The sequence below is a fragment of the Myotis myotis genome, unplaced genomic scaffold (genome assembly GCF_014108235.1).
Source record: "Myotis myotis isolate mMyoMyo1 unplaced genomic scaffold, mMyoMyo1.p scaffold_m19_p_6, whole genome shotgun sequence".
Lineage (NCBI taxonomy): Eukaryota > Metazoa > Chordata > Mammalia > Chiroptera > Vespertilionidae > Myotis > Myotis myotis.
The window spans coordinates 21,800,771-21,823,021 of NW_023416368.1; the positions used below are offsets into that span (position 1 = coordinate 21,800,771).

General features: G+C 48.9%; 1 protein-coding gene across 8 annotated transcripts in view; it reads right to left on the reverse strand.

Moving 5' to 3' along the window:
* ABLIM3 (actin binding LIM protein family member 3) overlaps positions 1-22,251 on the reverse strand; it is a 106,114-nt gene that overhangs the window by 33,606 nt on the left and 50,257 nt on the right. For all 8 annotated transcript variants that reach the window (XM_036312567.1, XM_036312566.1, XM_036312571.1 and 5 more), the window contains exons 5-8: positions 20,347-20,459; positions 14,176-14,302; positions 10,011-10,104; positions 3,867-3,954 (exon numbers count right to left, since the gene is read on the reverse strand). In XM_036312567.1, the coding sequence (XP_036168460.1) occupies positions 3,867-3,954; positions 10,011-10,104; positions 14,176-14,302; positions 20,347-20,459 (422 nt within the window). The remainder of the gene's footprint in view (positions 1-3,866; positions 3,955-10,010; positions 10,105-14,175; positions 14,303-20,346; positions 20,460-22,251) is intronic.

Sequence of the window (22,251 nt, forward strand, 5' to 3'; positions counted from 1 at the left end):
ACTTCCATCTCCTGAATATTCATGAGGACTTTGTGGAGTATGCTTGTTCTCGGAGCATTGGCCATGTGGGCTTGCCTCAGTTTCTCCACTATGCAATGCTTCCTCCCACCGTGGGCCTTTGCACCTGCTGTTCTCTCTGCCTCCTTCCCCTCTTCACCCTCCCACCTCCTACTCACTTTTAAGATCTTGACTAGACCAGGAGCCTTAAAACATACTCCATTGTCCCCAAATCCCCCCTTCACAGCACTTATCACACAGCTTGTCATTGAATATTTGCACTTCTGTTTGAGTAAAGTCCGTCTTCCCTTCCTGATAGTGTACACTCCACTCGGAAGCAAGTACACCTGCCTCGTTCATCTCTGAGCAGCCAGCACATCACAGAGAGCCTGCTGCATAGCATGGCCTCAGTCGGAATGAAAGAGAGTGTAATTATCTTCATTTTATGGGTGAAGGAAGAGACCCAGAGAAAGAAGTAATTTCTTCAGGCCATAGCCCATTAATGGAAGTGCGACCTTTGAACCCAGGAATCCCTGCTCTAAGCCAATTCTCACTACTCCTGTGCTGCCTGGGAGGACAGTTTTCTTGCTATTTCGGGGGAAATATTATCCCACCCAGGGAGGATGTCCAAGGCAATAACAGGCCAAGCTCTTAGTAGCAGCAGAACCACCTCCCTCCCCCTACCTTCCCTGCCTCCCCCCGCCTCCCCCCGCCCCCATGGCTGACATCCTCTCCAAACACCCACAGCCCAAGTCAGCATGACTGTAGCATTGGATGGCCTGGTCCCCCTCATTCCAGGATCACTCAGCATCTCTCAAGGCAGGTCCTTGAAGACCCTGCAATTACTCCCACTCTCCCAGGAGCCAGGAAGGTAGGGAAGGGGATAATTAAGGAGGAGGGTGACAGGCCCTTCTTCACCACCAAGAATATCTCCTTCCTCCTGGAGGCACTTGCGCCCTGGGTTTGATTGTACATTCTCTCTCATGATCACAAAGATGTTCACTTCATCACTTAACTCTTTCAGCATTCTGTGGAGTTCTGGTCAGAAGCAGAGCTCAGAAGGTAGTGATACACGAGGACGGGCACTCCATGAGCGCAGGGAACTTGTCTGACTTGCTCACTGCTACGTCTACAGTTGTTAGGGCAGTCCCAGGCACTCAGATGATCCTCAATAGATATTTGTTAAATGAATGAACTAAGAGGTTACCATGTGTCAGGAACCTAGCATACTTCTATATATAGGGACTATTAAAAGCTGATTTGACAGGGTAGGCAACTGAGGTTCAGAGAGTTAAGAGACTCACTCAAGGTAAAATCTTAGGAAGCAGTGGAGCCAGGATTGAAAGCACCACATGGGGAAAGATTAGGATTGAGAATTCAGGCAGAAAGGTAAAGGTGTTGATTGCTCTACTGATATGAATGTGGGGGCAGTTTTAATGCTAGGAAATGTGTTAACCAGGGAATGGGGAGAGGAATACCATGCAACAAATTTTCAAACCAAGTACAAAGTCCAGATTCCCAAGGTGGTCAGGGTCCATAAAGACATCGTGCAGGGTGTGGAGACTCAGGTGGGCTTTCTAGCATGTAGTACAGGGTCCTGCAGCAGGAACCACTCAGGGACTCAGACACCGAGGGATCAAGTGTCTTCATGAGAAGGGGCAGCTAGTCCTTGCAGGGACCTGAGAAAGCAGGCAGGAACTGGGTCCCGGGTTCCAGGAGATGAGGTGCAGAGAGTCCTGGAGTGGGAGTTACAAGGCCAGTCCTGTTCTGCCCCTGTTCACTCTGGTTCACATGAAAGTCTCTTCTTCTCTCTGGACCTCACTGTTACCATCTATATAATGGGGGTTGTTACTTTAAAGTCTCCAGTGACCTCTAACACCTGTGTGACTGCACATTCAAGTAAGTCATTGTAGAGTCACAGCATCCAACCCAGGAATTTCTGCTCCAACATTCGAGCAGATGATAAGAGATTCTGTTGAATAGCTCTAGGCCTGTAGTTCTTCATCAAGGACGATTTTGCCTCTAAGAGACACTTAGCAATGCCTGAGATATTTTTGGTTGTCACAGTAGGAAGAGGGTATGTTATTGGCATCTTGTCGGTGGAGGCCAGGAATGTTAATAAATACCCTGCAATACAAAGGACAGTTCCTGTTCCAAAGACTTATCTGGCCCCAAATGTCAGCAGTGCCACGGTTGAGAAAATCTGCTCTAGGCAGAGACTCATTTGATCTTGCAGGAACTCCTGGACCTGGGCGTTTGTGGCTATGACAGGTTGACAGGAAGTCACATTCTGTGTAACTGCCTCCCTGGCCTTAGATCTGCACTGTAGGGAGACTGTAGGGAAACCCACAACTTAACACACTCACTCCTCCCTGAGAGATATTCACACATCTGGGGATGGCTAATCGCAGCAGTTCAGCCAACAGTGATCACTGGTAGAGTGAGTACTTGTGGGGCCAGTGTCAGTAATAAGGGCTCTCAGGGAGCTGGCCCAGACTCTAATGCAAGCTGGAGGGGACCAAGTGTAGACAAAGGGATGTAGGGTCTCAGGGAGGAGGGCGTGTGTTAAATTGTGGGTGAGGGCAGGGGCATCTGAGGGGTTTATGAAGTGGGCAGTGATTAAACTGGGCCCAAAATGATAGGACTTTCGAAGGAGGGCATGGGAAGACAAGTGTCTTTGTTGAGGATAAGGCATACAAACAAAACCAGAGGCATGGGGGCATGTTCATTTGCGGGGCTGAACACCATCCTAGCCACAAGGACAGGCCTGGCTCACCCCAGCCAACCCACCTCTGTACCTTGGCCACACAGGCTCCCCTAGGTTCCTAACATTTGCCATTTCTTTACTCACCTCAGAGCCTGGTAGATTCTGTCCCCTCAGGTTGGTGCACCCCATCTCTCCCCTCTTTGCCAAGCTAACACCCACCTATACTCTTTCTCTGGGAATCTTCCCTGAGGCCTCTCCCCACCCTGTGATGTGCTCTCATAGTCCCATATGTCTCCTCTTCACAAAACTTATCCTGGTTGACAGTTATTTGTGTGATTATGGACTACGATCCATCTCCCGCATTGGACTTTAGGGCAATGGGTGTAGGGCGGTGGTTGGGACTCATTATGGACCCCAGTGGAGAGCATGCACATGGTAGGAGCTCAAAAAATAGTTGTTGAATGAAGAAACAATTGAAATTTGGCAGCTTAGGTGTTGGGTTGGTTCAAGGCTAGATAGGCGGTTTGAGACCTCTTGAGAAGGTCCTAACTGCTAGGTCAGACTGGTGGGTAAGGAGGGGCCCTGCAGACCTCTTCACAGGGCTATGCCAAGAACACCGTGATGCCCTTGGACGATGGACTGGGCAGAGGATGGAGGATTGAACCTGCCGGACCCTGGGAAGCAGGCCTGATTTGCTTCTAAGAGAGTGCTGGTTCCCTCCCCTTCCTCTTTGTGCCTCCTGAAAGTCCATGGGAAGACCCGGGCAGCAGCCTGGTGTGATACTCTGAGATGTGGGGAGAAAGGAGGGGAGATGCTGCAGATACTCTGCAACTCAGGCATCCCTCTGAGGTTTTCTGACCCTGTGGCCTTGTTCAGCTCCACCTCCCACCCCCAGGCAGAGCCAGAGGAGTCTGCTCAGAGCACTGCCAGGGAAGCAGGCCAGCCAAGCAGCGGGTGGAGGCGCAAAGGGATGGAAGGCAGATTAGATGTCACTTCATATTAGCCACACCGGCAACTTTCCCGAACCACCCAGAGAGGGGCGAGTTAATTGCAAATCTGAGGATAAGCCCAAAGCAAGATAACACTGAAATAAAAGGCGATTGTATCTCCTTTCCAGTCCTGAGTGGATCGGAATGCCTTACAGGGGGTCCGATTTGCTTACCTGTGAGGTACATCTCCTCCCCTTCAGTGAACATCTGGTGGCAGCGTACACATCTGGCACATGTTGGGTGGTAGTGCTTCCCTCCTGCCTTTGGAAATAAAAAGGAGAAATAGGAGATCAGACCTGGGGCTGTTGTGGGGGGGGGGGGGGGGAAGGTTGGGTTTGAACACTTCCTAGGCGTGTTAGTTTTGCTGGCATCTTCATGGCCCTGAGGTTGGATGGGAGTCTACCCAGGAGAGTCCAGAACTATCTAAAAGTCCATCCAGGAAGCTCAGTAATTACACAGCATGGGTCCCTGATGGCAGTTCGGGGGATTTCTCCAGATACCCACACTTCTGTTCTTGTAGTAGAACGGCCATTTGGAGGCCACCAATCCCACCTCATTTCCAGATGAGGAACCAGGCTTGCTTTGAGGACATCCCAGTATGTCCCTGAGGATGGGGCCCTCACCACTGATGGCGCAGCAGATGCTTTTATAGGGTACGCGGGCCCAGGAGGTAATAACATTGGATCAATGGGGGGGAAAAATGTTCTCCTTTTCAATCCTCTATCAGTTCTTCTGATTTATTTTCAATGAGAAAGTACCAGTTTGGTGCAGTATGCCTTTAACATCTATCCCAAACTTACTAACCTACCTTTATAAGAATGAGAACAGGAGCCTCTACAAGCAGTAAAATCTAGCTAGTACTATACTTATTTTTTGGTTATGAGCAAGTGATCCTGGCTTTCCTGTTATCTGTATATAGAAAAGCCTAAGCAAGCGTTATGACCAAATGACCGAATGACCTGTTGACTAGTCGCTATGACGTGCCCTGACTACCAGGGGGAAGACGCTCAACGCAGGAGCTGCCCCCTGGTAGTCAGCGCACTCCCACAGCTACCCTCCTACTGCAGACCAACCTCCCACAGCCCTTCCTTCCCCTCCCCCCTCCCCCCCTCCCCAACTGGGCAAGATGGCCCCAATCAGCCCCGGGCACCAGCCAGGCTGAGGGACCCCACCTGTGCATGAATTCGTGCACTGGGCCTCTAGTTATATATATTTCCTTATATGTAAGTGAGCCAACTTAAAGACAATTTAAGGTATTAGTTAAGAAAGAGTACGCAAGGTTCACAGACATGGCAAATATTATGAGAGTGGCAATGGAAGGACAGACTCTTATACATAGGAGAGAAACAAAGGGACCCACAAAACCAGAACCTGTTGGCAAGCCTCTGATCCCCAGGCAGCTCCTGTGATTGTTGTACCTTGGTGCCTCCACCCCTATGTCCAGCTCACCCCAGTCTGGTGAGCCCCCTTCCCTACTCCCACTTTCCTTCCCTACCATTATTTTAAGGAAAAATGAAAATGACTTGCAGCTGCAAATTTTTTTAGCTTCAGAGAAGGTCTGACTCAGGTCTCACTGAAGCCGGGAGCAATGCTGGAGCTGGACTCCTGAGGGCTGGTCACCAGCCCCTCACTCCCCTCCACGCTGACCGCTCTGACACTACAATCCCAGCCAAGAGGACTTGGTATGCGGAGCCCTTCAGTGGCAGCTCTGGGATTCCCACATGGGAGAAGCTTGGTGCACTGGTTGGGCTAGAAGGTGGGGCTTGTTTTGAAGGTGTATTTTGTATGTTAGGGTGAAGTTTTCTGGGGGGATATGTCTGGGGGAAATTGATAGATATTGGGAGGGGTTGTTAAAGCACCTCCCTAATCCCCAAGCCATCACTTGGTCTGATGCTAACAAGTTCCTTCCAATTAAAAAAATTATCATTGTGGCCCTAACTGGTTTGGCTCAGTGGATAGAGCATCGGCCTGCGGACTCAAGGGTCCCAGGTTTGGTTCCGGCCAAGGGCATGTACCTTGGTTGCAGGCACATCCCCAGTAGGGAGTGTGCAGGAGGCAGCTGATCGGTGTTTCTCTCTCATCGATGTTTCTAACTCTCTATCCCTCTCCCTTCCTCTCTGTAAAAAGTCAATAAAATATATATTTTTAAAAAATTATCATTGTGTAACACTGAAGGCCTGTTTCCAAATCAGTTTTTGGGGGTGGGGGAGTCTGGGCATAGGCTTGCTTATTCCAGAAATACTTGATTTAGTCTAAAAACTTAGCAAAAATGTGAAAAGGACAGATTTTTAAAAAAGGAAAACAAACAAACAACAACCCCGCCACTATTCCTTGTTTTACTCTGCATGGTTTGCGTGGTTCTCACCAATGATAAAATGTCCTTATTGTCATCAAAGCAGACTGTTCAAACTCTGGAAGGAGCTTGCTGTTTCCGCAAGCTGAGATGTCGTGGCACTGATGCCCCCACACTGTGGCAGGGATAATTGGTTTAATTAGTAGCCTCTTCCCACTTTGTGTCTCTTTTTCATTTGAATTATAGACCTGTTTTTCCAGGGTGGCAATAGCATGTTGGCAAAACTAAAGCTTGGCATCTTCCTAAATGTCATCCCCACCACACAGCCTCGGCCGAAAGAGGCTTCGTGCCCACTTCAGCACCCTGGCTGTGGATGGCGTTGAAAACAACTTGAGGGAAGGAAGAAATAAGGGAGGGAGGGAGGCTGCCAGAGCAGCTGGCACCAGCATAAGGGAAACCAAGTCAGTGAGATCAGATGAGATATTCTGTTTGGTAACAAACTGAAGTCATGAAAATGGTGAGGAAATAATGGTGAAGCTCTAGTACCTGAAAAGGGGGGGCATATTGGAGAGCACCACACACAAGGTAGGAAAAGCACATGGGCACCAGGTGTGTGGTTCTCCTTGGCCAGGACACAGATGAGGAAGGAAGGAGTATGACTGGTGCTCAGCATTCTCAGCTCTGTCACTGAGGAAGGGATTGGGGGGTGGCCTGGGGAGGGGATGGGAAGGGGAAACGGAATCTAATTAAGTGCCTATTGTGTACCTGGCAATGTGCTGAGCTCTTTAGTGGGCAACTGTTGTTTTTGCCTGGCCAACATCCTTCCTCCTTCTTCCAGAAATAGCATCAAGCCTTTCCTGGGTGGGACTTCCCACTCCCCAGGTCAGTCCATGTGGCTAAGTGAAGTAGGGCTGACACCACCAATAAGCGTAGTCCAGCTCTGGTTCAGATACTGGTTCAGAGATGACCTGAGATGGTCTAGTACAATGGTCAGCAAACTGCGGCTCACAAGCCACATGCGGCTCTGTGGCCCCTTGAGTGTAGCTCTTCCACAAAATACCACGTGCAGGTGCACATGTACAGTGCGATTGAAACTTCGTGGCCCATGCGCAGAAGTCGGTATTTTGTGGAAGAGCCACCCTCAAGGGGCCAAAGAGCCGCATGTGGCTCGAGAGCCGCAGTTTGCCGACCACTGGTCTAGTAAGAGGCTGCCCCAGGATATTTGTTGAGTTATCAGAAAAGAGAAATTCTCCTTCCATTGGGGATGCTGGGTGATAGGAAGAATAAGCCTGGAGCCACTGGGGTACAACTTCCCCATCATGAAGGAGAGCCTTCCTGAGAATAAAGTCAACGGAAGACAGTGGAACCAAGATGGCGGGATATTCCAGATGCATTTGTTTGAGCACTTGATCCAGCTGTGCCTGAACTACTCCCAGGCTCTTTATTATTAATGTGAAATAATAGAAAAAAATATATGTTTCCATTAGGAGTGAAATAATAGTAGTGTTCTCCATTGAAAGATAAAGACTCTAAGACGCAGGGAAAGTGACTTGCTTAAGGTTTCATGGCTAGATGTGGTAAAATTGGGATGCAAGTCTGTTTACTCCAGCCATGTATTTCTCATGACATAACCTTACTTCAAAAACCCCTGAGTGGCTGAGAGCTGTGGGCAGCAGTGTGGGATGAAGGGGCCTGGCATCCTAGAGTTTGCTCTCTCTCTCTGCCAGAAACATTGCGTGTGACCTTGGAAAAGCACCACATGTGTTGGGGCTCACTGCTCTCATCTGTAAAGTGAGGAGGGGAACTAGTTGACTGCTGACAGTGTCTTCAGCTCTAAGAAAAGAATCAATATGTCCAAGATGCTAATGGAGCCTCATATGAATGGAATCAATTGAAACGCAGTCACAACAGCTTCCCTAGAATAGGAGGCTCCCAGGACGCTCAAAGAGAGTAACAGGCAGGAAAGTCAGCCCCCACTGACAATTTCAGAGCAGCCTGGGAAGGCCGGGGCAGCTCCCATTTGCAGCCTGCGTGTAATCCAAGTTCCTTCCCTTCTTGAAGGAAAAGCATGCTTTTATGATCTCCCATCCCACTGACCTTTTATCCCACTACAATCTGGATGCTCCTCCCATACAATCCTGCAAACCCAACAAATAGCTCCCCTGCAGCTGACTTGCTCCACACTCCACAGTCTTTTCTCAGCCCATGCGGTCCTTAATGCCCTGCAGAATCTGACCACCACTCTGACTGACCTCGCCATCTTTCTGAAGGTCTGGCCTCTCACTGCCCCTCCCCTGTTCACCACCTCCCTGACTGCTCTGCCTCTTTCTCTGAGAACTCCTCAGCCTCCACCTGCCACCTGTAAGCAGCTAACCCCCAAGGTTGCCTTCAGTGTGCGCTCTCTACCTCTCAGTTTCTCAAATCCCGACGACTCCCATGGTGCTATTATTCAAATCCTAGCACTTCTTAGGTCCCCCCAGGACTGACCGTTGTCTCTGAGCTCTGATCCACATTTGACTGCCCTCTTGAAACCACCCTGGAATTTCAGTAACAACCTGTCCCAGATGAACTCACTGTGCGTCTGCCCAGATCTGCAGAGGGCAACACCAGACTTCCTCTCACCCAGGCTTGACACTTTGGTTCAACTATTGGCCTCTTCTCTTTCAGTCTTCATGTCTACTAGTTGCCTCTCAGTTGCAAAGCTATTGGAATTCCACTTCCATGATCTCCGAGACAGGGTGGTTGGTCTTCCCACGGCCACTGTACTTCCTGAGTCCTTCCTGTGGGGTCATGGCCTCCTTGCTGGTCTCCCACTTCCAGTTTCTTTCCTTCAAATCTGGCCCATGTACATCCGGCTATCCTCTCTGAGGTGCAGCTCTAAGCAGGTCACTTCTGCTAGGTCCTTCCACAAGCCCTCGCTGCCCAGTGAATTACATGCAAACTCTTCACCCTGGTATTGGGCCCTTGGAAACCTGGTCCTACTACCCTCCCTGCCTGTGCTCCTGTTTTAGGCCCTATCTTCCACGTTGCACTCCTATGCTCCCTGGAAATGCTTAACAATTTATCAATTCTGCACTTGCTTAGCATAGTCTCTCCAACTCCCTACAATTTTTAAAAAAAGTCTTTCTGGGTCCTTTCTCCTGCTGAGCCTAGATGTAGCTGCAGAATCCTTCTTAATATAGTGCTGACTTCAGAGAACCACAACCAACTGGCCAGGTTTGTTAGAATGAATGATTCTGCTCCAGACAGCTGAGCCAGGGTGCCATCCCCAGCCACTGTCAGATAGGAAAACAGGGGCCTAGAAAGGCAAAGATACTCACCTCCAACCTGAGCATGAGTTAGCAGTTGAGTGAATATTAGAACCCAATTGCTCCTGCCCTTAGGCTATTGTTTTTCCTTTACACCAAACCCTTTCCTATTTCTAATATTTCAAGGTAGGTGGTCCCAAAGCTATGATGGTTTTCTGGGCCCACAGGTGTGGGGAGGAAGGCCAGGAAGGCAAGTGGATGGGGGCTTAGGCAGGGGCTCAGCAAGGGTGCTGCAGGTTGTCTCTCACTGGCAGAGCAAGCTGTGCACTGGAGGCGGAGGAAAGCTGTTGCCATGGTGATGGACCAGCCAGAGAAGGGCTTAGGGAGCAGGCTGCTAGACAAGCTGGTTCTTAAATCAGCACATTTACCAAACGCTTAAAAAATAAAAAACAGCTTCCATTCTTTAGCAGGGTTGGGAAAGAAATCATAATTGTTACTCGCTCACAATCTACCTGGGTCTGATAGGTTACTGATATTCCCATCACAGCATTTTTGAACCAGGAATAATTTTGTTCGGCCTCTCATTTTGAGGGTACCCAGAGAGGCAAGGTTATCTGCTCAAGGTCAATTAGCAAGCTAAGCCATAGCAGAGGAAGTGGGGGAGGGGAAGGCTATGGAAGAAGGGCGTAGGGTGACTTCTCTATCTTCAGTGATGACTCTGGGGCGTCACAGGCCTTCCTGCTTAAACGTCTTCACAGTTACCTGTACCCACTCACCTCCAAGACCCTGCCGCTGATGTATCGGTCACAGGTCTCGCACTTAATGCCAAACTGGGAGTGGTAGTCAGACTCGCAGTACGGAACGCCATCCCTGCAAGAGGAAATCCACACAGGAAGAGGAAGTTGGAGGTTCTGGGGGGGGGGGGTGTCTGTGGAAATTCCAGGACCTGCAGTTGATGGGGACTGGGCTAAGATTAGGAGCACTGGGGGAGCTCATTAAAAATCCAAACTCCCCAGACACCCCTCAGATCTACAGACTCAGAGAACCCCTGGGGCTCCGGGAATCTGTATCTTGACAAACTCCCTAAGCATGTCTGGGAACCGCTGGTCTGCTGCTGGCCAGGTGTTCCTTTTTTACTCTCCTTCTTTCCCCTCCCCACACATTCTCCAGACCCATTCTCTGAAGACCCTTTACCCCAAAGGGCTCTTTTAAAAAATACTTAAACTTTATTAGGAGTTATTTTATTTAGCATAGATAATATTTGCCCTTGGCACACTACAAAGGCATAAAGAGAAAAGTATTTACCCTCCTACCAGCCCCTCCCAGTTTCTCTTCCAGGAAAACCAGGAGGTAATCAATGTGATCAATTCTTTGTGTATCCTTAAGGGCTCCTCTTCTAATTAAAAATTTCACCTGTGGTGAAAGAGTCTCCTGACTGCGCTCTTGGATAACCAGATACCAGGAACCTCTCCCGACCACCTCCTCTGTGCTCCATTCTTGCCCAGTGCTTATAACTTATCAGGCAGTAAATAAGATTGTTGTTAATTATTCTTGTACTACCCCCTACTACTAATAGCCACTGACATGTGTTGCTTGGTGTGCGGCAGGCCCTCAGATGGTGTTTTACATAGATTATTCCATTTAATCCTTAAGGCAGCCCTATGTAGTCGGAACTGTGTGAATGAGAAAAGCCAACTTGTTGGGCCTAGAGTTAGATTCTTACCCAGTCAGTCTGGTTTCTCACCCAGATTTTCGTGAGGATTAAAGGATGTGGCCCAGGGCTCAGCACAGTGCCAGCCTCTAGCGAGCACCTGGCAAGTGGCAGGCAGAGGAACCCCCATGATTGATGAGAAGGGTATTCAAGGAGGACGTGTGGGGCTCAGCTACCAAGGATCAATGTGGAGATAGTTGGGAACTTCAGAGCGTTTAGTTCAGTTCTGGGCCCTGTGTAGCTCTAAGGACTGGATCTGATGATATCTCACTGAGTGCCGACGTTGTTTGTGAGAAGAGAGGAACATTTCCCCCACTTTGGGGTGTGACAGAACTGGCTCACACACAGGAAGACTAAGGGACAGGCATGTCATTGTTCCATCTCCAAGTTGTTGCCATGCTGGGATTGCTGGGAGCCCACCCTGGGCAGCAGGGCAGTCACTGTTTTCCTGAAGGAGAGGCAGCAGTGAGGACCGAGGCCCAGCAAAGTCTGGAGGTGAGACTGCTGTTTGTGGGTCCATGAGACAATCCTCCCTCACTCTGTGGGTGTGGGAGGGTGACTCAGCAGGGGATAAAGTCATTTGTCAGGATGTAGGGACAACGAGCCAGCAAAGTTTGGGTAAATATGCCAACACCACTGCATTTGGACCCGTGGGTTGATAAGGCCTTGGGGAATTTAAAATATATATGATTAAAAAGAGAAGCGGGCCCTAGCTGGTTTGGCTCAGTGGATAGAGCGTCAGCCTGCGGACTGAAAGGTCCCAGGTTTGGTTCTGGTAAAGGGCACATGCCCGGGTTGCGGACTCAATCCCCAGTAGGGGGCGTGCAGGAGGCAGCTGATCAATGATTCTCTCTCATCATTGATATTTCTAAGTTTCTCTCCCTCTCCCTGCCTCCCTGAAATCAATAAAAAAATATTTTTAAAAAAGAAGCGAAAGTAAAATTAATACTTACTAGGTACTTATTAGGTACGAAGCACAGATCTCTGAGCCTTTACACAACACAACCCTATGAGGTAGGTCATCTTCTTATCCCCACTTTTATAAAAGGAAACTGAGACTCGAAGAAATGAAGTGTCTTGCCAAGGCCATGTGGACTGGGCTTCTAACCTAGGCATTGATGCCAGAGCCAGTGCCTCTGAGCCGGACAGAGGAAGAGCCCAGAGCCAGGCTGCAGAGGCCCAAGGTGTGGTGGGCAGCCTAGGCTGGGCCTCCTTGAGCGGAGCTCTGAGCAAACCCTTACTCCCCAGAGAATTCTGACTTAGGCTCCCAGGCTCACTAAGGGCACTCCTGACTTGGCAAGCACAGAGGAGAATGCGAAGTCCTACTAACATGGCACTCAGTGTGGTCTCAGTGATGCGACCTCAGTGCACCTGTGCAGCTGAGGACCCTGCTGCACCTGTGCACACGCCGGAGCTCCAGGCAACAGGACGGATGTGCCCCACACCTCCCTACCTTGCCCAGGCTGGGCATTCTGCCTAGAAGCTTTCCTTCGTTGTATTTTCAAATTTTATCCCCTTTCTAAGGTTCAGCTCAAATACCACCATCTTTCATGAAGCTCTCACAGATTCCACTTCCTGCTGGCTGTAAGTGATCTCCCCTCTCCCCGAATATTCCAAGCCCTCGCTTGGGCCTCTGATACAGACCAGTGCTGCCTGGCCAGTATCCATCTATCCTTCTGCCAGTCTCAGTGCCTCGTCACCCCTCCCCATTGCAGTTACTGTGGGCCACAGAGGGCTGCGCTCTGTCTCTAGGGGTCACATCCTCCTGGCCAGTGATTGGTCAGAAATGGGCATGTGACCCAAGGGGGGCCAAGTGAGAGCAGCCGTGGGATTTTTGCTGGAGTTCTTGGGAAAGAGGCCTTGCTCTCTGCGGTGCTAAACTGACAGAAAGAAAGCTTAGAGTTGCTGATGCTCATCTTACCACTTGGGGAGGGTATACTTGAGAATGAATTCAATACAGAGGAAAGCAGAGGGAGGAGGAAGATAGATAGAGATAGAGATAGAGATAGAGATAGAGATAGAGATAGAGATAGAGATAGAGATAGAGATAGACAGAGAGAGAGAGAGACTTCTAAAGTGCTCGACATCTCAGTAAGCCCCTGGATTCACCACGCTGGGAGCTAGTATGCCTCTGGCCTTCCTGTTCCTATGAGCCAGTGAACTTCCATTTTTTTGCTTTTAAGTGAGCTTGAGTTTGGTTTTCTGTCACTTATGATTAAAAAGGTCTTAAGGAATAAAACTTCTCCTGAGCTCCCTATCACATATCCCCCGGGGTCATAATTCTCTATGTGTATAGCTCATCTCCCTGTTAGACTGTAACTTTCCTGACAGCAGAAACCGTGTATGCTGCACTTTACATGCTCACTAGGTCCCAGCGTTGGGCCAGGGAGTGGTACCTCGGAAGTGTTCAGGTCACAGAGTGTCAAAGCTGCGAGCGTCTGTGGCATAATTCCTTTTAGGTTCTCGAGTATAAATGTGGTCAGTAGGTGGCTTGTCTAGTGCTGCAGTGTGAGGCCGCCAGGAGCTGGGCCCTCTCTCCTGACGGCTTTGTGTGCCCATCAATCATCTCTTCTCATCTCAATTGAACTCATTCAACAACTAGATTATTAATTATGGGTTGGGCACTGTGCTGCAGGCAGCAGTGGATAAAAAAAGTCCCCACCCTTGTGAGGACAGACATTAAATATTACCGCTGGAGCAAGTTACTCACTCCTCCGAGCCTCAGTTTCCATAGTTTTTAAAACGGGGATAAATACCTCATGATGCTAGTTATGGGGTTTAATGGAATAGTCCATATATAGCAGTTAATATGTTCCTTGTACATAATAAAAACTCAGTTAATGGTAGCAAGTATAATTATCATTACTGAAAAGTTACCATGGATAAGTATGTAATTGCAAATGGTGTTAGCCTGGATGAAGGAAACAGAGCACTATGAGGGCCAGTAGTGGGGGACCAGAGGTGGTAAGAGATGGTGTGAGGACAGGGTGGCACCTGTGACCAGAGGGAAGGGAAGAGAAGGAGCATGTGAAGAAGGGAGAAGAGCATCTCAGGCGAAGGAAACACAGTGGGAGGCTCAAGGTGGGTGAGATGCTGTCTGAGGCTGTGATGTGGTAGCCGGATGGAAATGAAGGGAGATGATGCTAGAGATGCAGGCGAGGGCCGATGGGGCAGCCTGGCCCAGGGAGGATGCCCAGGCCCAGGAAGCCGGTGGGAGGGGAGAGACCCACTTGCTGATGTACTCCCCGGTGAGGATGACGCTGCAGGTCTGGCACTTGAAACAGCTGACGTGCCACTGCTTGTCCAGTGCCAGGAGTGACTGGCCGTGCTTGATCTCCTCCTTGCATCCGGCACAGTCTGCAAGCACAAGAGGACGTTGCTGAGGAAAGCATCCCGGGCCCCTTGAGCGCTGCCATCATCTCAGCCCAGGTCAAGGACACCTCTGTGAACACGTTTTCCCACAGCAGCTCCCACCCTGGTCCTGGCACCGACCAGAGCTCCACTGGGGGAGAGAAAAGGCCACTGGAGCCCTGGCTTCTGGACACCAGTGTGAGGGAGAAAGAAAGGCTTCCCAGGGTTCCTCCGGAAAGTTCCTGCTTGCTGTCCTGACCACTGTTTATCCAGAGAGGGCCCTGCGCTGCTTCTGGCCTGCCCTCGGGTAGCTAACAAGCCCATGCTGCTCTCCATGACCCGGACCGGTAGCATCAGCACCACCAGCAGCTGCACAGGCAGCGGCGAAGGCCCACCCAGACCTACTGCATTTTATCAAGGCCTCGGCTCACAGTAAAGTCTGAGAGGCACTGGTCCAGGGGATAAGCTTAGAACCTATTTTTTCTCACCCTTAGGCTCTATGCCCAATGGCAGTGTTTTGTGGTTAAATCTATTCTCTCGCCTAGCACCATGCTCAGCCTGAGAATAAATGAGTGGGCCTTACAGCACCCAGGCAAGGATAGCATTTACCATGCCTGGCCCCTCCCCAGTGTGCTCCTATACCGAACGTTCGCCTCCCCAAGCAGCAAGGATGAAAACGTCTAATGCAGCGGTTCTCAACCTGTGGGTCGCGACCCCTTTGGGGATTGAACGACCCTTTCACAAGGGTCGCCTAAGACCATCGGAAAACATATATATAATTACATATTGTTTTTGTGATTAATCACAATGCTTTAATTATGTTCAATTTGTAACAATGAAATTGGGGGTCACCACAACATGAGGAACTGAATTAAAGGGTCGTGGCATTAGGAAGGTTGAGAACCACTGGTCTAATGAGACTGTCCCAAACCAGAAAGGTACCCTCACTCTCTGTCCCCGTCACCCCGGAACATGCACTGGGGCCACAGAATGTGGGGGGCCCGGCAGCTGCCTGTTGCTCAACCAATGTCTGGGGAGGGGCAGGAAATGGAGCCAGCGTCCAAGGTACTTGGGAGATTCTGGGAATTGGGGCCTAGCCAACCGGATGGCCCACTCTGGAGGAGGAAAGGGTCACGAGGCAAAGTTTACTAGAGGACAAGCCTCCCTTTTGGCTCCACAAGACAAATGCACCTCGGAGCAGTGGGGAGAAAGACACTGCACCCACGTTGGGAGAGCCTGGCTGGAGGCCCTCATATCCAGCTGGGAGCCAGTCCTGGGAGAGAAGATGATGAGTCTGCATGTCCAGGAAGTGGGTGAGCCCCTGCAGGCTTGGGAGGTCGGGGCCCTGATGAAGTGTTGTAGGAGGCGGCTCCCACAGTACCCGCCTCTTGGCTGTCAGCATCTTTCTAACATCACTTAGCACAGGCGAGGGGCAGGGACATTTCTGATTGCAAGAGGCTTGAAGACCCAGGCTGAATTTCAGATGGCGTCTGGGAAAATATTCTGCAGTTTATTTTTTTTCTTCTTGTTCTCCTGGGATAAACTACCCCCAACTCCCCATTCCAGTAATCACAGGCTTTAGAACATAATAGTTTAGAGAGGCTAGGCACCCCCTCCACGTTTATAGACAGACAGGAGTCTGAAGTGACTTGCCCATGCTTGGCATAGAAGAACCTGAGGGCCCAGGTATCTGGTCTAGCTTTCTAGGCCACACAGACTGCACCTGTGTCTCTAGGGGCCTCTCCAGCAGGGTAGACAATTCCAGAGGGGCTCAGAATTCATAGAGCATTTGCTCCCAGTTTCACCCAATACAGGAACCTACAGCATTCTTGACAGTGGGCACCATCCTCTGCTTAACCACCTCCAAGGGTGGGCAGCTTACCCCTTTGAGGAAGTCGACTTTCCTTTGGACAAGCAAGATGACCAGCACTGCCTCGTTTATATGGAGCCCGGACCCAACTCCTGTGACAGCCCTATTTTATGAAACCAAGAATAATCTACCTCTTCCCCTACATGACACTTCAAATATTTAAAGGCAACTACAATTTCTGTCTTATTCTTCATTTCTTACACTTTGCTTTTTCTTGCTTGAAATGGTCACCCACTGGTCAAATTCACTTGTGGAGTCCATGGACCCGGGCATGTTATTGGCCAACAACACGATTCCCTACCTCTCTCGTAAACTTACTTGAAGAGCTGCATTCTTTCATGGACACCTTCTAGTAATGACTCCCATCTCTCTAAGTTGTAGTGACCTACCTGGGATGAACTGAGCACCTTGAGTTAAAATTTAGGAGGTGGTAGTATAGTGGTTAGAGGTTGGACTGAGAGTTGAGAGTGAGGAGAAAGAGGCTGGCAGAGGGGAGAATCCCAGCTCTCCCACTTAATAGTTGTGTGACTGCTAGGCCCCAGCTTCTTCATCTCAATCTTTTCCTTATAACTTTGGTGTGAAGATGAACTGAAATCAGGCCTGTGAGGACTTAGCCCAGTGCTTGGCACATATGTGCCCAATATGTGATTGCAGATTATTATTTCACATTCTCATGTTTTTATCCTATATTCTCTGCATTCTCTAACCTCTGATCTGAGGCCAGAAGCAATATCCCTATTGTAGGGTAGGCCTACTGACCCTGAGAACTCAGGGATACCTTTTCCACGTGGTTTTTCTTTTCATGTTAAACTGCTGGCCATCCATTGTTCTGGCTTCATATTTATCAGAACTGTTTTTGCCTTTCTCCTTTCATTCAGGCATCTGATCCAGGAGCCCACCAGTCTCATGTCATAACCACACCCTGTCCCTAGTTGGTTTCTGTAAGCCAGCTGTCCACTCCTCGTATGTCCCTCTCTATTCCAAAATTACAACCTTCAGCTGGCAGAAGGTATGATGCCTCCACCTGTTCCTCTCAGATTCCTCAGTTTATTGAGGTCTCTAAAGACCCCAGATAGACATTTTTAGTTTTTTTTTTTTTTTAACTGCTTCATTCATTTCACTTAGATCAGCAAAAATGAGCGGGTTTTGTGAGTCATAGCAAGCTTCCCACCTTGTTTTAGGCAACTAATCCAGGCACAGACCCCCTTCCTAAATTGGCAAATCATGTGTTTGATAGAGGGTGCTAAGGGAGTAGCCTTCATGGTAATGCCGCTACTGCTGCCGACTCCTGTCAGTGAAGTCTGTGAGGAAACATTTCTTCTTCCTATGGAAAGAGCCCACATCTCTGGGCTCATATCCCAGTTCCATCACTTACTATCTGTGTGATTTTGGGTAAGTTATTTATGCTCTTTGAGTCTCATTTTTGTCATCAATAAAACAATTACTCTTATCTCCCTCATAGAGTTGTAATGATTAAATGAGATATTATATATAGAAACCTTAGTGTAGCCTGGCTGGTGTGGTTCAGTGGTTGAGCATCGATCGTGAACCAGGAGGTCACGGTTTGATTCCTGGTCAGGGCACATATCCGGGTTGCGGGCCCGATCCCCAGTAGGGGACGTGCAGGAAGCAGTCGATCAGTGATTCTCTCTCATCATTGGTGTTTCTATCTTTCTTCCCTTCTCCCTTCCTCTCTCTGAAATCAATAAAAACATTAAAAAGAGAAAACTTAATGTATTTCTGGACAATAGTAACAATCAATGTTAGCAGTGGTGATGGTAGTGGTGATGGTGTTGATAGTTATAGTGGTGATGGTGGTGATGATTGTGGTGGATAATGATGGCTGTGATGGTGATGGTGGTAGTGATGATGTTGGTAGTTATGGTGGTGATGGTTGTGATGGTGATGTGGTGATGATGGTAATGCCGCTACTGCTGCTGCTGATTCCTGTCAGTGAAGTCTGTGAGGAAACATTCTTCTTCCTATGGAAAGTTACATGATTTTTCCCCTCTTAATAGTTCCTGAGTATTCTTCTTGACTTATTTTCATTAGATATAACTCCTACTTTTCCAGAAAGTCTTTATTCACCCTCCAGATAAAACTTCACATTCCTTTAGATGAAAAATACACCACATTTTTCCTTCTTTTTCTTTTTCCATGATCCCTTCCTCATCTTAGTGCTCTTTAGAATTTGGTTTTGGTTCTCTCTTTCCTTTGGGAACTCAGCAGACCTTCCAACATTCCCTCTAGTCATTTGCAGCAGTGACAGGGACGACCTTCGGGCAGAAAACGTTTCTATGACACATGTGTTCTGTAGATGCACAGATTGATGTCTTTACTTTGTGAGTAATGAGATGAGCCATAGTCCTGGGTACTCCCCCCAGAGTTCTGCCCATATGCTCACTTGCTTTCCATTATCCATTCTTCCTCACCTTCCTCTACCTCCTGATCTGCAGAATTATGGTGGAGACATTGAGTAGCCTCTCCTTGAGGATACACTCACATGCAAGAATCCCACACTCAGCGAGGAGTCTCCCACCTGTCCGAGATCTGATGCACACAGTAACACACAACACAAGCTGAGAGAAATAACGATCGATTCAGGAATCTTCTCAGTTGACCTTTGACGTGCTTTCTAGAATAAACCTCCAAGTGGACAACATACCTCACTTTATATTAGGGAGCACTTTACGTACTATGATGGATGTTAGTCCGATTCCTATACATTAATACATTTGCTTTCTACAAAGCTGGGTAAACTGAGCACCAGGGAGGCTACATAACTGCTTTGCATCATGCAGAAGGCTGGCAGGCCCCTGACTCCCAGCTCCCTTCTCTCTACCGCCTGACAAGTGGTTCCACTGGCCTCCGGGTACTTCAGCAGCATTAGTCGCAGGGCCATGGTCCTGCATCCCAGCATCCTGGCCTTGCTGTCTTTCTGCATGATGCTTTCAAAGAGTTATGAGAGATCACATTGTGTGCACTCAGCCACCTTGAGATGGAAACCTGCTCAGAGCAGCAAATTGTTCTTGGGAAGAGCTGTTCATCCTACAAACAGATCCAATTTGACTGAAAGGAAGGAAGGGTGAGGGAGGGAGCCTTCCCATGGTCTTTCTCTCCAGCTCACCACCTTGGGAGGACTCTAATGGAACCCCTGGGAGCCGACCCTGCTGACTCGGGTGTTGTGTGCTCACCCACCTCAGTAGGATGTAGCCCTAGCATGCTGACTCTGCTGGTGCTATGGCTGACAGCCCCCCGCACCAGCACAGTGATGCGGCACAGGAAGCTAATGGGTTTTCATTGATTCTGCCGACAAGGCCAGCAAGTGTCATGTAGCATGAAGGAATAATGGAGCCTGGCGTAGTTTACTGAGACCCAGGGGGCCGGGCCCCTGTGTATATGTCAGCAGCCTGACAAGGGTGTCTGGGAACAGTGAGTTGCCAGACACACTTGAGTGGAATGGACATTCCACAAATTAGAATGACTGTTCCAAGGAACTCTTGATCCTTAGTTCCCCTCCCCCAGTCTGTGGTTTAGTGATAAAATATAACGTTTGCTATAGCATGGCAGATGTCCTCCTCATCCCTAGATGGTGATCCTCAATCTTCTGAACAGAGAATGAATCACCCAGGATGCTTATTAAGAATGCAGATTTCTAGGTTCCTTCCCATAAGTCCAAAGTGGGCCTGGAACTGTGTTTTTCCCAGTTCTGCAGTGGCGCTGATGCAGTGGTGCATGGAACACACGCTAGGAGACACTAGCACAGCCCTTGTGGTTCACTCCCACATGTTCTCTTTTGTAAGGCATGTCTGAGAATTCCTTTTGAGTGGGGCTTGTGAAAATGGAGAACCACTGGCAGCAAAACACTTGGTCAGCTCCGTTGGGGTCCCCTTGGGAGGTGGATGCAGAGGGGAGATAAGATCAGGAGCCCAGCTCATCCCAGAAAAGCCCACCCGATGGCACAGGCCATCACTGTTTATAGTCAGGCAGCTGCTGTCCCTGCATTTGTGCTTAGGGAAGCTTGTCGGTCTGGGCCACATGCCAACTGGGTCATGATTCAGAAGTCCTCCAGGGTGGGAACCTCCTGCACGTCTCTCCAGGCCTGCAGGAGCCATTACTGGAGCTGAGACAGGGGAGCCCTGGGAGACAGGGAGGTAGGTGCCCAGTGGGGAGGACTCACGGCTTGGTCCACGGATCTTGATGGGTTTACTGCTGGTCATGGACTGGGAGCACGTCTGACACACACACTCCTTCCCGCTGAAGGTCACTTTGTCTCCAATGGGGAAAGGCTTCCTGCAAGGGGGCGAGGGAGGGAGTCAATACCTCTTCTATGGAGGGATTCTGTGTCCACTGGTGCTCTGACAACACGCGTCCTCAGAGCTCTTTGGTAACACACACGGCTTGCCCTCTAGAGCCACCAGATAAATTCAAGCACCGTTCATAGGGCCAGGCTGACTAAAGCACTCGGTCAGGGCCAGGGCCAGAACTGGAGGCCCACTTGGGCTAGTTACATGATTTCAACATGGGGAGAGTCATGACACTTTGTTGAGCATACATTTCTCATCAGGTGAATGAAGTGGTTAGTAACTCCTCCTCAAGTTTGTTCCTTCTTTCCGGGACTGTTTGCTCTGCAACCTGATTTATCCCTGCACGGCTAAGAGAACTCATTCAGCTGCTGAGTTTACCATCCAGGACCTTTAGAAGTCCACAAACCACCTCTTCCTCCCACAGCTTGAGTTCTAATCTATGCTGCTTGAGTCCCACAGCTCTGAGCTCTCAAGCTCGTACATGGCCGTCCTCCCTAATTAAGTATACACTGCATCCAGAACCCCGCACTGTCCATCCCACCACCAGCTCCTCTTGCGCCTGGTTTGGGACACTTGTTGATACAGACTCAGAGCATAGCCCCTGACATAGGCTCCCAGTGGCTCCACTGCCCTTGTGTTAGCAGCGTGGGACGATGGAGGATGTCTTGGGGGCAAGAGTTGGGGAGCAGCATTTGCATAGTTCAGGCATTGACTCGTGGTAAAGAAACATGGCATGACCTTGGGGAGGTACCGCATCTCTATGGCGCTTGACAAAATTTTATACTGTATGGACCCTATTGTGCTAACCTCTGATGGGTCTGGGAATCCAGAACCCAGGGCCCAGGTTTTAAGAGATAGAGGATGAATGAATTTCACTTCTTTCACACTGTCATTGGTCTCAATAAAAAACCCTTATCAGTAACTAACAAGTGGTTATTTTATGGGGAGGATAATTAATCTACAAACTCCTTTTCCAGTTTAAAAATGCATATATATATATATATATATATATATATATGTATATATATATATACACCAATCATATATATATGTGATTACTTATAACTTAATCACAACAAATCATGTTTTACTTATAACTTAATCAGAACAGTCCATTTCATTATAATGTATTTATGGGCAGGGTTGAGTTTTTGTTTATTTTTGTCTCCTTAATGTGGTACTTCGCATACAGTGGATCCTTAATGTACGCTTACTAAGTTAACAAGTAATTGGGATGTTGGGAGTGGGAAGGAGTGAGATTTCCTTCACCTATCAGATATTCTGAGGCTAGATGATTATCATTATGATAATGAAAATAATAATAAAAGTGGACACAATTATGTATCAGTCACTGAGCGAAGGTCTTTGGGTGCCTCATCTCATTGATCTTCATGAAAACCCAACGAGGTTGGAATGGTTTTGATGCCCATTTTACTGATGGAGAAGCTGAGGCTTAGGGAGTGGGGTCACTTGCCAGGATCCTGGAGGAAGGCTATACATAGCTATCCCTGTAGCACAGGTGGCTGAGGTGTGGGAGTGGGCCAGATGCACGGCTTCCAAACTGAGTACTGAGGCTAAGGAACTCAGTAGTTCCTTTGAGCCTTTTGATGGGAAATGAGAGGGTGAGTGTGGGGGCCCAGGTCCTCACTATGCCTTCAATGCAGGACAAAATAGTGTTTTACATTAGATCACATTTGACAGAAAGGGTTCAGTTGTTAAAAGGTTTGAAAACCACTGGGCTGTCAGATCCTTCCACCCCTGAGATTCTAGAAACCCAA